Source organism: Oryzias latipes, chromosome 10 (genome assembly GCF_053564925.1).
Source record: "Oryzias latipes strain Hd-rR chromosome 10, Olatipes_Hd-rR_3.1".
Taxonomy (NCBI): Eukaryota; Metazoa; Chordata; class Actinopteri; order Beloniformes; family Adrianichthyidae; genus Oryzias; species Oryzias latipes.
The window spans coordinates 10,020,393-10,033,915 of NC_136246.1; the positions used below are offsets into that span (position 1 = coordinate 10,020,393).

At 39.2% G+C, this 13,523-nt stretch overlaps 1 protein-coding gene across 5 annotated transcripts in view; it reads left to right on the top strand.

Annotated features, from left to right (window-relative positions):
* atp8a1 (ATPase phospholipid transporting 8A1) overlaps positions 1–13,523 on the top strand; it is a 121,810-nt gene that overhangs the window by 50,654 nt on the left and 57,633 nt on the right. For 3 of the 5 annotated variants that reach the window (XM_023958984.2, XM_023958985.2, XM_078953533.1), the window contains 8 exons: positions 21–109; positions 2,223–2,267; positions 4,685–4,757; positions 7,304–7,409; positions 9,383–9,465; positions 11,751–11,800; positions 12,004–12,073; positions 12,701–12,785. In XM_023958984.2, coding sequence (XP_023814752.1) covers positions 21–109; positions 2,223–2,267; positions 4,685–4,757; positions 7,304–7,409; positions 9,383–9,465; positions 11,751–11,800; positions 12,004–12,073; positions 12,701–12,785 — 601 coding nt within the window. The remainder of the gene's footprint in view (positions 1–20; positions 110–2,222; positions 2,268–4,684; positions 4,758–7,303; positions 7,410–9,382; positions 9,466–11,750; positions 11,801–12,003; positions 12,074–12,700; positions 12,786–13,523) is intronic. The other 2 variants (XM_078953532.1, XM_023958987.2) reach the window with 1 other exon arrangement.

Genomic DNA, 13,523 nt, shown 5'->3' on the forward strand with positions numbered 1-13,523 from the left:
CTGTTTTCCTGCCCCTACAGGTTAAGTACATTTTCTCTGACAAGACGGGAACACTGACCTGCAACGTGATGCAGTTTAAGAAATGCACCGTCGCTGGTGTGGCCTATGGGTATGTGCTGGTTTTCTCCTCTTTATTTCTTCCCTCCCCCAACATCGTCCTCTCCCTCAAGAGTGTGCCACACATCTGGCATTCCTCCCTCTGTCTCATTAGCAGCTGGATTGGTACTAAATAAGCTATTGAAAAATATAAACACGCAGTATCCAATTATCAACACTGTTATGTCAAAAATTCAAAGGGCTCGCAAGTGAACGTTTTCCTCGGCTTTAGACACGAAATCTCGCTAGGTTACTTTTTACATTGAAATAAATTGAGCCCCAGTGATTTCTCATCCGGTTTCAATTCTGTGCCGGGATAATTTGCCTCAGTGGATGCAAAACAAGTGGGAGAACAGACTCTCTTCAGAGACCTAAGTGCAGGCGTGACACTACATGATTAATCCTATTAGTATTCAATTAAAAGTGAGATGGAAGGAGTGCAGATTGGAGGAAAGAGTGCTTTATCTGGAGCTTTTTTTTTCCCTCTTGAAGCATCTGTAAGCTTTCTCAGGTAGCTGACAACATCATCCTGATCCTGATGTGATAATTCCTAAAATCTCTGCTGCTTTCATTTCATCTTTATGTATTATTTATCACATTTCATTTTGTCAAACCTTTCAGTCATCAGACTCAAAGAATGTGAAGAATTGAAGCTACATCCATTTTTCCTCAAACGATAATGTCTAAACATGTTTTTATTTTTCAGCAAAAGGCTCTCTCATTTCACTAAACCCTAAGATGAAATGCATCTTTGAGAAAAATCAAATCTTCAAGCATGAAGACTGTCCTGGCTGAGGAGTGTGACTTGTATTTCAGTGCCAGCACACACAGCAAGCCCCCTGACTCTCCACAAATGAAGCGCTGCTGTAATTAATAAAGACACCCCCCCCAGGGTTTTAGACACCAATTAATTTAGCTGGAGGGGAGTCCAAATCTGAAAAAGAGTTGCTGGAAGGTTAGAGTTGCTCTTAGGAACTTTGTGGTTGGGTTAGGTCTAGATAGTAAGCATATTTTTGTGGAGTCAGCTGGAGAAGGTGAGGAAGCAAAATAGGTCGAGTTACGTTTTACTGCTGATTATGATTGTTTAATGCTTTTAGGCAGTAATGACATTTATTCCATAAATGACTTTGTATTAATGCAAACAACCATATATTGTTCTTACTGAAGGTCCAAGATTTACAGGAAAAAATGCTTGGATCATAGATAACTTCTTCACAAACCCCTGCATGTCTTGTTTTCAGATCATGATACATTATTTGCCTGAAACACTTTTTTTTTAGATTCATTGTTGATAATTTAGTTGTGACTTCAGACAATAATAATTCACAAAATAATGTACCGCACTTTCAGTGTCTCAGTCAGACTTCGCTTAAACAGATTATATATGTGTAATTTAAAATCGCAACAAACTTTTTATCCATTTTCTGTTTATTTGTTTTTTTACACTAATTTAAAATTTGAAATCATTTTGGCTTGCATTTGGATTGTATTGGGGCAAAACTGGATCTGTATTTTTTCAGCACGATTTATTCTCACCTTAAACAACAGAATATAAAGTGGAGTTGCTCCTTATGCGCTCATCCTTGCTGTTAGAATTGGGGACTTTAGACAGAGTGTACTTTGTATGGGCATCCTACGGGTGTCTCAAAGGCACTTATGTATCACCATGTATCCCATGCTTGCAGCATTTGCGCACCGTCAATAAGGAGCCAGTACCACACCTTACCAACAACTAGTGTGGTTTCAGGGCACCATAAGACAGCGTCACCCATAGGTTATAATAACTTACCTCAGCCTTAAGAATACCTTACATCACATTTACTGCAAACGCCACTCGTGCAACCTTAAAGTGGTCGCACGAGCCTCAAGGGAATTGCAAGACACACCTGTGTTCCACTTAAGATGACCGCTCCTCTCTATGACCCAAAGACACGCAGCACCCATACAGGTCAACCCCCCATGAAGGTGCATTTAGGCTCTACTGGACAGCACTGGTGATCAGGCAATTTGCTTAAACTAGCTTGTATCTGATCCATCATCCTCATTGCCAATTCCATGTAAACCCACAGACTATTTATGTGAAACACTCACAATGATGCTGTCTGCTTTCACCTTCGCTCTGACAGCCACGCCCCTGAGGGTGAGGAGGGTAGTTTTGCAGAGGATGATTGGTAAGATGATTGGTTTGAAGCCATGCTCACTTCCCCTGCTTTTGTGATGTAGTAGTGCTGCTTGACCTTGTTGAGATCTAAACCCAATACCTCGGTGTGTGTTCTTTGTTTGTGCAGCTCTCAGGATGTGTTGTGTGTGACTGAAATCAATGTGTGCGCCTTTTGATGTGACAGACTAGTCTGTAGCAAATGATCAAGCGTTATCCACAGCCGTGTCCGCAGGTCTGTTGAGTGCATCTTTGAGCATTTACCGTGTGCTTCTCCGGAGAAAACCATTTTGCAGATAAAGCTTACAGCCTCACACAGAACTCACTCACTCATGCAGTGCCACTTCTGAGATCCATCTGCTTCAGTGTTCAGAGAGATCTGCAGCATGGGAGTGTCTTATCTATTTTGCATGAGGGTTTTTGGCTTGTTTTGAAAGTGTGTTGTACTGAAGTCTTCAGTTTGTGCTTTTAAGCATCTTTCCATCGTTCTTTTTAAGGATTTATTTTCTTCTTTTTAGCTTGTAGCAAACACGTGTCCTCGAACATGAAAATAATGCTGCTGCTTATGCATCCATATTGATGCCTAGAGAAAACTAATGTTTAGTTATACCTAAGTATGCAGAGAGAGTGCAATAATTGTGGTATCTACTGTTCTTCTAAGCCCTCACTATGACCTATCAGTCATTTTTGCAAGCTTATCTAACTCAGGAGAAAGTGAAACAACTAAAATTGACTGTAAAACCAGATCCTGAATTTAACTGATCATGTAACCGTGCAAGTATGTTAATAGTTTTCATCTCAAATTTGATACAATTACATTTCAAGAGCTTAGTTGAGTTTCATCACTGAAACAGCAGTTACGGTATAGACCAGGCTGCCGATGGAGACCACCGGCACTGAGATCAGTTCAACGTTCGTTTCATCCTCCTGAAAGAGGACAACGTATTGGGTCATTGGTTCAATCTGGATCTGATCCCTGGTTATTGACTGTAAACAGCTAGAAGCCCTCGTTCCCATAGCGACTGTAGCCCTGTATGCCTGTAGATAATCAATAGCTTGTAGGCCTTCTCATCCAGTCTGTGCTTAACTGCTTTCATCAGGAAAAAGGAGTGCTTCTGTTGCTACAATGGTAGAACTGTGCATCTTTGGGTGGAAAACCTTATGACATAACATAGCCTTAAGTATATATTTACAGTTGATAAACACATATTGTTGCTCCATTGACCTTAGACATGATTTCAACCTTAGAGGTCGAGGATTCATAGACAAATGTTTTTAGCAGCTTTATATAAAGAGGATTTTCCATACCTCCAATGTGATGGAAGCCTAAGTTGGCTCTTTTATCAAACAGCAAAGCTGTCGTCCACAACTTCTAAAGCAGTGGTTCCCACGCTTTTCAGTCCACAGACCAGTTTAATGTCCCATAAAACTTTCACAGTTTTTCTTTTCTTTTTTAGATTTGATCTTTCTTAACTCTTCTTCTGTTTACTGTTTCCAAAATAAAACTTCCGTCAGAATCAGATTATGAAGAAAACAGAAAAAATGTAGCTTGCGTTGTTATGTTCTTCCACTGAAGGATAAGCTGAAGGAGCGAGAATGGCTACAAAACATAAACAGGTTCAGGTTACAAAGTCCTCTGAAATCACTCTTTTTTTTTTTTTCTTTTTCCAATTTTCATGATTATGTTGTTGATTAAAACATCAGGATTTTAAAGTGTTCACTACTTTAGCATAATCTAATTTAGTTAATGTCAATATTGTTTTAGCACAGAAGGTCCGTTCATGTTGATTAATGTTTAATATTTGGCTGTAGTGATATTATAAATCAAACTAGAGACATTTTTATAAACCTATTATTGACTTGGTTGGTGAATGAATCTTTAATGCCTTTTCACATTGGCTTTCACATCCTCTAAAACTAAATTATTTACATTTCTTCTTACATTTTCCTCTGCTTTTTTGTTCACAAAATCACCAAATGAGTAGAATTTTGTCTTTCAAGACACAAAAATTTACCTTTTGTCTTTCTAAGAATTTAATTTTTCTATTTTGAGCTAAGTTCTTATGTTATAGTAATTAATTTTGTTTCATGTTAGAGTTAAAGTAAAACTCCTAGATGCAAAAGCTTCCTTTAAGATTCCAAAAAGTGTATCATCAGAGTTTTATCAGGAACCATTGAGTATTTCTTGTAAAAATGAATGGAAATGGAAGATTTTTTGCCATCTTTAAGGAGGCTTTATGCTACACGAGTACCTGTATCTCCCTGTTCCTAAGAAACACTTTTTCTGTTTTAACTGGTCGTCAATTGATTCTCTGTTGTCAGAATCTTTTTAAAATACTGTTCATTAATTTATTTCCCATGTTGTCCCTTTCAGCTGTTTGTGTTCTGTGGTCTATTTTATTATTTTACATAAGCTTCTCTTCCTTCCAGCCATAGCTCGCAGTCGTCAGAAGAGGCTGGATTTAATGACCCAAGCTTACTGGAAAACCTCCAAAGTAATCATGTAAGTAACCTTAGGGATCCCACCACTCTGAGAGAAACCAGGAAGAAATGTAAAGCTTTTGGTGTTGAGTCTATATGTTTTTCCTTCTTCTTTTGAAGTTTGGTGAATGATCCTCAACTATGTCTTGTCTCATGGCCTTTTGTTTTGTTGCAGACATGTTTGCTCAGCGGTGTATTTAGAAATTAGAATAAAGTCAGTTTGATGTGTGGATTATTGTTTTCTCACATCAGCCCTGCCATCAGGATCAGGACTAACCTCATCATGCACTGCTTTGCTCCAGAAAGTAAAAGACCTAAAATGTCTTAAAATTCAAGCACCTGTCACCTCTCATAGAGCTTCAGAGGAACACCTAGCAACATCTGCTCTCGCGAGTTGGTTGAGGAATGATTGATTGGCTTGAGAGTCTGAGTTTGTATGACTCAACCCAAGAGCAGAGTGGAGGAGGCACAATGTCACTTCTAATTAAACACAGCGTTACCGCCTGGGGACAGTAATAATCTCAAGGTGGTGTTTGCTTTGTTCTGATGGCTCCACATACTCAAGTTGCTTTATATTAATACCTTCTGCTAATTGGCAACCACAGCCTTTGCGGTTTTGAAAGCCAGGGTTGTAATCCTCTGGTCTGTGGTTGTAAAGCTTCATGAAACTCATTTCAGTTAACGTTTTCATATTTCTTTATGACCTCTTCCAATAGCAAAGAGTTATTTTTTTTTCTACAAAATGCTCACATTTTCTTTTAATAATATCCAGTTGTAACATTCCTGATCACTTCAAACACCTCAAGTCCATTTTAAACTCAGCTGCAGAATAAAGTGGGAAGTCTTGGTAAACAGCAGTTTAGAACCTGATGTTCTTGCAGTGGAACCACTTCATACCCATCAGGAGGCTTCTTATTCAAATGTTGCTAATCCCCACCACTGCCTGTCTGCTTATGGAAGTGATGCTAATTCTGTGTTCAGGCAGTGACAGAACAGAAGTGAAGATTTACCCAGCCTGACATTCATAAATGCCCCCTCTGGTTCTTTCCCCATGATAACGGGGTGGGCTGTTTACTCACTGGCATGTCAGGCTCCGCCTCCTTTACTTGTGGCCCTTCAGATTTTTCCACACTGACCACGTCTGAAGTGATGACGGCTTTGCCACTGCTGACATGACATGGGGTCACCCCTCACTCAGGGGGGATGATGCTAGCATCATGTGCGTCATGGTATTAGCTGTTAATTGTGGCATCGGAGCAAAGCTGTGTTCACGCTTCTTTTTCTTTTGAACTTAGAGCTAAATGCAGAATACTCTATTACTAATAAACATTGATTCCAATTGTGAGAGCTACTGTGGATTTCCTGCATTATAGCAGTTCCTAAAATTCCTCTGGGCTCGTAAATGTGTCCTCCAGGCTAATGTAGGTGCTGTTCTTGTGTTATTCCCTCCCTTTGAAACATGGATGGATGGATGTTCCCACTTTGGATGTGTCTGTTTTTGTGTGTTAAATCAAAGCTGCACATTTTGTACTTTTAAAACAGTGGGGGGAAAATATAAAAAGTTCATTATTTAAAATAAAGTTAGGGCTAGGTAAATAGTGTTAGAAGTATAACAGTAAAGAAACTTGTCCGAGCTTTCTCAGGATTTCCGCTCAGAGTAGACCTACCAGGGCGATGCTGTCAGATAATCCGGCTTTTCAATCTTTAGTTGACATTGACATGTATACTGCCTTCTCATGCAGAATGTGTCGGTGTTGCAGAACCCTCATGAAGTAAAAAAACAACTGATTGACATTTACTGTATGGTGTGTTTACATAAAGCAAATCTGCTGACGAGGAGATGTATTTACATAATGAATATTCTTCTAAAGCAATGTGCTGTTAAGAATATCAAATACTTGTTATTTTTTGTTGCTAGGTTAAAGTCCCACTCTAATCATCTTTTGATCTATTGTAAAAGCATTCTCAGTGGTCTTTTCATAATGATTATGCTGTTTTTAGACACAATTAAAAAACAAAACTGTGTTGATTTCTAGGACATAATTTCTGCAGAGCGACAGGAGTTCGTTAAAACTTTGACTCTAGCTTTCCAGTCGTACAGTTTTGATTCAGATTCCAGTTCAGATGAGGAAAACAAAGACGTACATGGATCTATTTGTCTGCAAGCGGATCAAACAGAATGGAGCAAAGCAGGGAGCTCAGGCCCGCTCAGCGTATTTTCGACGTCACAACTACATTCTGTTTCAAACTGCCTTTTTTTCATCCGCTCCTGTTTCACAACAGTTTGAATAAAGAAAAAATCAGAAATTCAATTTTAACCTTAGTTTTCCAATATGTGTCCACTATAGTCAAAAAAATGTCACAAGAACATGTTAAAAATCCTGCCAAAAGTTCTATTTTAATTGTAGAAAATCTGTTCATGTATTTGGTCTGTTCTGGTAAATGTGGCTGCTGACATCTGCTGAGGAAGGTCACCCTCTGCCCTTTGTCTCTCCCTTCATTATAGACGTTTTTGTTCTTTTTCTTAAAGACAGCTAAAAGTGAAAGTGTCCTTTCTTCCCTGTGTAGCCTACAGCTGCTGTTATCCTGGACTTCATGAGCATGATGGCCATCTGCCACACCGCAGTACCTGAGCGCATCGATGGAAAAATCCTTTACCAAGCAGCATCTCCAGGTACCTCCACCCACCCAAATCTAGCTGCTGCACCAAAGGAGGCTGTTGACTCTCTGTTTCTGCTCAGGCTTTAGTTTCTTTTCTCTGCAGTTAAGTTTTTCCTTTTTTATGTGTCAAGCCTGCAAATAAATCTTACTTAGATGCATTGATATTGTTTAAGTTGCACTGTGTAACTTGTGGTCTTTGAAGTGTATTATAAAAACACAAAACATACACTAGGTTGAAGCGTGCTGCACAGCATCCACCATTTCCACAACTAGTTCTTTGTTTAATTTATAAATGAGCAGCAAGTCAGGGCCCCTAGCTGACGCTAATTGTAGGATGCAGTGCTACAGTATGAGCTCAGTGCTCTTAACACACACTCTCACTCTCACACACATGCACTTGAGCTGTGGTTAAAAATAGAAAAGAATTAGCCCTGGTGGTACTTTCTGCTCCTTAAGTGAGACAAGGATTACAGAAACTGCTACTCCCTTTTTTCAATAGATTGTGCTCCTATATGTATCTTCATTTGAATATTACATGTTATATATTTTCTTTCTTTCTAACCAATTGACATTGGTGTAAATTGGTTCAAAACCAATTTATTATTCTGATTTATTATTCTTAGTGAAATAAAACCTTCCAATAGACATGTTTTCTATTCCATTTCCATTAAAAGACTTTAGACGGCCTATATCATGCTATTACTAAGCCTTTCACAGTAAAGTATATTCATATATATGATCATATATTACCTTTAGCATGCTAAGGAACACATTTTTTATTCAAATATGAGTTATTTTTGCAGCTAATGTTCCTACCCGGGAGTAAGACGACTCGATCTCAGAGGCACCGGCTTTTGCTCGTTGTGAGTGCCGCCCATTTCATGGCGTCAGGCTAGAGCCGGCCTCGGCAGCCGGTCTGGGTTTTGCCCCACGAAAACAAACAACATCCGAACTTTAGCAAAGATGGATGTGCGTATGAAAGGGAAGCGATTTAGCCAATCACTGCTAGCTCTGCAGAGAAAGAGTGTGTTTTTGTTAACCTTGAGGTGGTGCTGGCAGTGCAGACTCTTCCTGGAAGGGGCGGTTCTCACTGATCTATGTCACAATGTGAGGACCGCTCGTTTTTGTGGATTGGGAGGGGCTGGTGCTCAGAGAGCAGATTTTTGCATGAACAGATCAAAATATCGCTTTGGGGTTGTTTTTTTGTGAGGAATTAACATTTATAATAAACTTAAAAGCTCAAAACCTTGTTTTTGTATGATATAGACCCTTTAATGCACCGTAAATGAAATGTACATAGCTTTCACAGCCAAACATTTCATGCTCATTTAGTCATAAGCACGAGAGCCAAGAAAATCAAAAGAGCAGATCTTCTTTTGATTGCTGTATGTCACTTTAATTCCATCAACTTAGCTGGAATCTCGATGTGGCTTTTGCACTTCAGTACAACTGATAAGACAGCCTATAGTCCAGTGGCAGAGCTAGAACATTCTACATCGTGGGGTGGTAGGGGGGTGGACGACTTTGAAGGGGTGGCAAATGAGAACAGCAGAGTTTTCCAAATCCTTTTTCAAATGAAAAGGGTCAAAAATACATATTTAAAACCATCATTATTGCTTATGAATATTAAAACAGCCTTTTTATTATTTTATTTTTTTAGCTGCGAGGCTGTTACTAATGTAATGCAGTAGCAATCATGGAATCAGTCATAAAGAGCTGACCTATAACGGTGACTTTTTTTTTTCAAAATCACCACTTTAGCAAACATTACAAAAATGAAAAATTACTATTTTTTCAAGCTTCTAAAAGGGTCATTATGTTCACAGTCACAAAACTATCATTTAAAAAAAAGTTGTTATTCTGGCAGTATAAAAAGGAATTCAACGGTGCTACGTCTCCTCAGTGCTGTGAACACAATGATTCAACTTTTGTCAAATGTTTAATTTTCGTGTGTTTGAAGTGTGTTTGTGTGTTTTTTCTTTTAAGATGAAGGAGCTCTGGTGAGAGCGGCACAAAACCTGGGTTTTGTGTTTTCTGGAAGAACACCAGACAGCGTCATCGTGGAGATGGTAAGATGAGTCTCCCTGAATGCCCCAAAATCTGCAGTTCTTCATCACCTTCACCTGAACTCCACCAGGATGGATATGGTTGTCATTCTGTCCCTGCATCTGCTAAAATCTACAGTTACTTCTTTTGTTAAATGGAAATTTATGACATCAGTTATTGTTCCAGAAAAAAGCCTACCTCCTGTTTCTACTGATGAAAAAAAAAATTGCCGTCATTTGAGTATTTTTCTTTTAGAAGACTGATGGTATGAGGTGTGAACAGGTCAATAGTAACAGTACTGAACTTTACAGGGCTTTTGTCCACCATTCCAGACACATAGCTCTTCAGTCTCAGTAACTGTAATCAGTCTATTAGTCAATAATCCAGGTAGTAATGGAGAGATCCATCTGTGTTTTCTGGAGTTTAACCGACACCACGGTAAGCTGGATGAAGGGAAACAATCTACTTTGTGTTCTTTGTCCAGATCATCTGGACAAAAGCATTTTTTGTTGGTTCAAATCACGGCTGTGTCCTTTCTGTGTGGAGTTTGCATGTTCTCCCTGTGCATGTGTTGGTTTTCTCAGGGCTCTGCGGTTTCCTCCCACAGTCCAAAAACATGCTTCATATGTTAATTGGTTACCCTAAAGTGTCCCTACATGTGAATGTGGGAGTGACTGTGTGGCCTCGAAGAAGGTAGAAAAGCGGTTTATAAGTATATGCCATTTACCATTTACCACCCAACAGTAGCTGCGACCGGCTCCGACAAAGTGGTGATGCAGAAAGGGATGTAGCAGGTTAAGATAAAGGAAGACTGGATGTTTTCAGACACTATGAACAAGAGGTGCAACCATTGAACTCGGATTTGGTACTGGTGTATGGTTGACGTCCTTTTTAATTTACTGAAGTGCCAACTGTTTGAAAAATTGATAACGGAGGAAAAATGATTAAATTCCGGGTTGTACCCGGTGGGAATTCTATGACGCATAGATCTATGCACATCTATGCACATCCATCTTTGCAAAAGTTCGGATGTTGTCTGTTTTCGTGGGCAAGAGCGCAGACACACTGCTAAGGCAAGCTCTAAGTTGACGTCATGAAATGGGCGACACCCACTCGGAGCGAAAGCCGGTGCCTCAAAGATTGAGTTGTCTTACTACCGGGATTGAAATAACTCGTATTAAATAACTAATATTTAATAAAAAAAAAGTTATTTTGTGTGCCTAAGATGATATATGTAAGGGTTAATGGCCAACGAAGTATGCATTATCACTTTTTAACGCACGCTGTGGAAGCCTGAACCAGTGCGTTAAAAAGTGATAATGCACACTTGGAAGGCCATTAACCTGCTTATACTATGGTCACTTACATAAGAGATAAATAGTAACCAGTTTTTAGTCCTTAATTCTTGTTTTTTCCCCAATATGGATCACTTTCTCACAAAAACCGGCGCGCACCACCGCTGCAGTCAAGATTCGGCGATATAAAGCGATATACATATATATGCTGATCTTTCCAATGGGTTGAATAAAGCATTAGTTCAGAGAGAAAGTTCTCCTCTTACCACTTGTTTTTGTCCAGATGATGAAGCTAAAGGTTGTTTTAAAGAAGCCGGCGCAGTGATACGAAACATTTAAGCTAGGTGACCGGAACTTCTTTTTTCACCCTGCGGTTATCCTGTGGATTATCACTTTTTTATGTACACCCAGCAGCCAATCAGAATCGAGTATTCACCCGGACCATGGTATAATATCATGTACATGGATATAATTTACTATAAAAGGCTTAACAATAGCATGGTATAGGCCCGTTAAATGAAACGAGGAACATCACAGACAGTTGACTTTACTTAATGGAGGTGTGTTGTTTAAAGCGAAACACAACAGCTCCATTTGAGAAGGAAAGGTGGACATTTTCCTACCAGCTGCCCCAACTGCTTCAGACGTTCTGACTTAACCACCTGAAATGATGATAAATAAATGAGAAAAAGGGATCTTGGATCCAAACACCTGCTTCTAAAATGATTATCCTCTTTATCAATCTGTATTAGACCTTGTAAGGCTTTAAGCATATCCTCCATCACTCTTTCCTGTGTTCACAATTAAGGAAGTTAATTGAATTTCAACTTGTTATCCTCCTTCCATCAGCTCAGTGGAGGCAACCGAGGAACACATTTAAGTTGCAATAAAGGCTGTTGAGAGGAGAATTGCAGATTGACTTTTACTCCTAAGAAAGGTTTTCTTAGAAATCTGATGTGAAAAGGTCTCATTTTTAAATTATTTTTTTAAACATTTTTTTCTTCTTTTCTAAGCTCGGATCAGAAGAAAAGTACGAACTGCTTCATGTACTGGAGTTTACAAGGTACTTCTTTCACAATCCCTGCTGTCAGTTTAAAAAAAAAACAGTGGAATAAACGTTTTATTTTGTGTTTGTCAGTTAATCTGTTGTTTGACTTAAGTGTGGCCCTCTTAAATTTATGTTTTAAACATTTGGACAGTGTAAAATGTTTTCATAGTTAATATAATTTTCCTTATTTGCTCTTGACTGTTTTTTTTGTCTCTCAGTTCAAGGAAAAGGATGTCGGTCATCATCCGCACACCATCTGGGAAGATCCGCCTCTACTGCAAAGGAGCTGTAAGTGTCTGTCTATCTCCATGGCAACGTGTGTCACCCGTCGCCATCACCGCCACACCCACGGTGCTCTGCTCCCTTCACTGCCTCGTTTGAGGAAGCCGTTTCCATAAGCCCCAAGATAAAGACCACTGGATCTCACACATAAGAAACCGTGCACAGATTTTCTTCACACAGTCACAATAATCCTCCCGAGTCACCACACTCTTTAATCTCCAGAAGCAAAAGATATGGAATAGTAGCAGGGAAAGTCAGTGTGACACCTTATGAAGAGCAGAACTGGGATGATTTCATTACATGTTCTTGGTTGTTCTGCTTTGATGTAGAAGAACCATACTGATTGAAAAGCTTTGAATGTTCTCCAGAAAGCTTGTTAATGTTCTCATGGAGCTCCTAATAAACCTTTTTGTGTTTTCCCTCTGCAAATTGGTTTAAATGCGATTTATTGCCAGTCTGTATTTATGTGCTTAATGCAGAGCAAGTCGGAAAAACATCTCTATGCAAATAGAATCAATTTATACATTTTTTAAAGGCTTAATCAATCTTTGGATGTTAATTTCTTAAGTAGCAGAAGGTATTCCGTGCTTCTTTTCTGGTTTTGGCTAACCTTTGTGTTTTTCTTCCCTCCAGGACTCTGTGATCTATGACCGTCTGGCCGACAGCTCAAGGTACAAAGAGATCACATTAAAGCACCTGGAGCAGTTTGCCACTGAAGGTGAGTGGACTAACATTGCCCCCTTTCTTCAAATGGCTTTATTGCAGGCTAGAAATTTGCTGCACAGGCCTTTTTTCTTTAGCTATGACAGCAGCACAAGCTATCCTTTCCCCTCTATGTTTTCTTCAAAATTCATCGTTTAGTGATCACCTCCATCATCTGTGGCAACTGAACAGCCACAGAGGGAAATGTGGGGCAGAGTCTTTGTGGAAAAATGCTGCAGAGATGGGGTTTTTGGGCTTATACTGCCACCTTGTGAAACTCCAGAAAAACGCAGTCATGAAAGATATTGGATGTATGCTAAATATAACATTTAGGACATATTGTGAAGACCTGTAGTGACAAGCACTAAGGAAGAGCTGAAAATGGCAGAAGAGGGAAAGTGGCTGACAGTGGTTGAGTCAGGTTTTTGGTAACTTTGGATCAGAACTTTAAAAAAATAGATGTCAAGACATTGAAGAAGAAAAATGATAAAAGGCAGATTAATTTGACACAACATGCCTAACAATTCAATGTATGAGGCTGTGGATTCATATTGTTTAGAGCAGCGGTTCTCAACCGTTATGAAGCAAATGATCAGTTTAATGTCGGACAATATTTTCACAGAAGAGGCTAAAGTGTGTGTCTGTTTTTTTTAATCTTCCTCTTTCCCTTAACCTTTGAGAGTCAAGTTTATATTCAATCTCTGTAAAATAACTACATCTGCTTTAAACTTAATTTATAAACTGGATTTCTTAT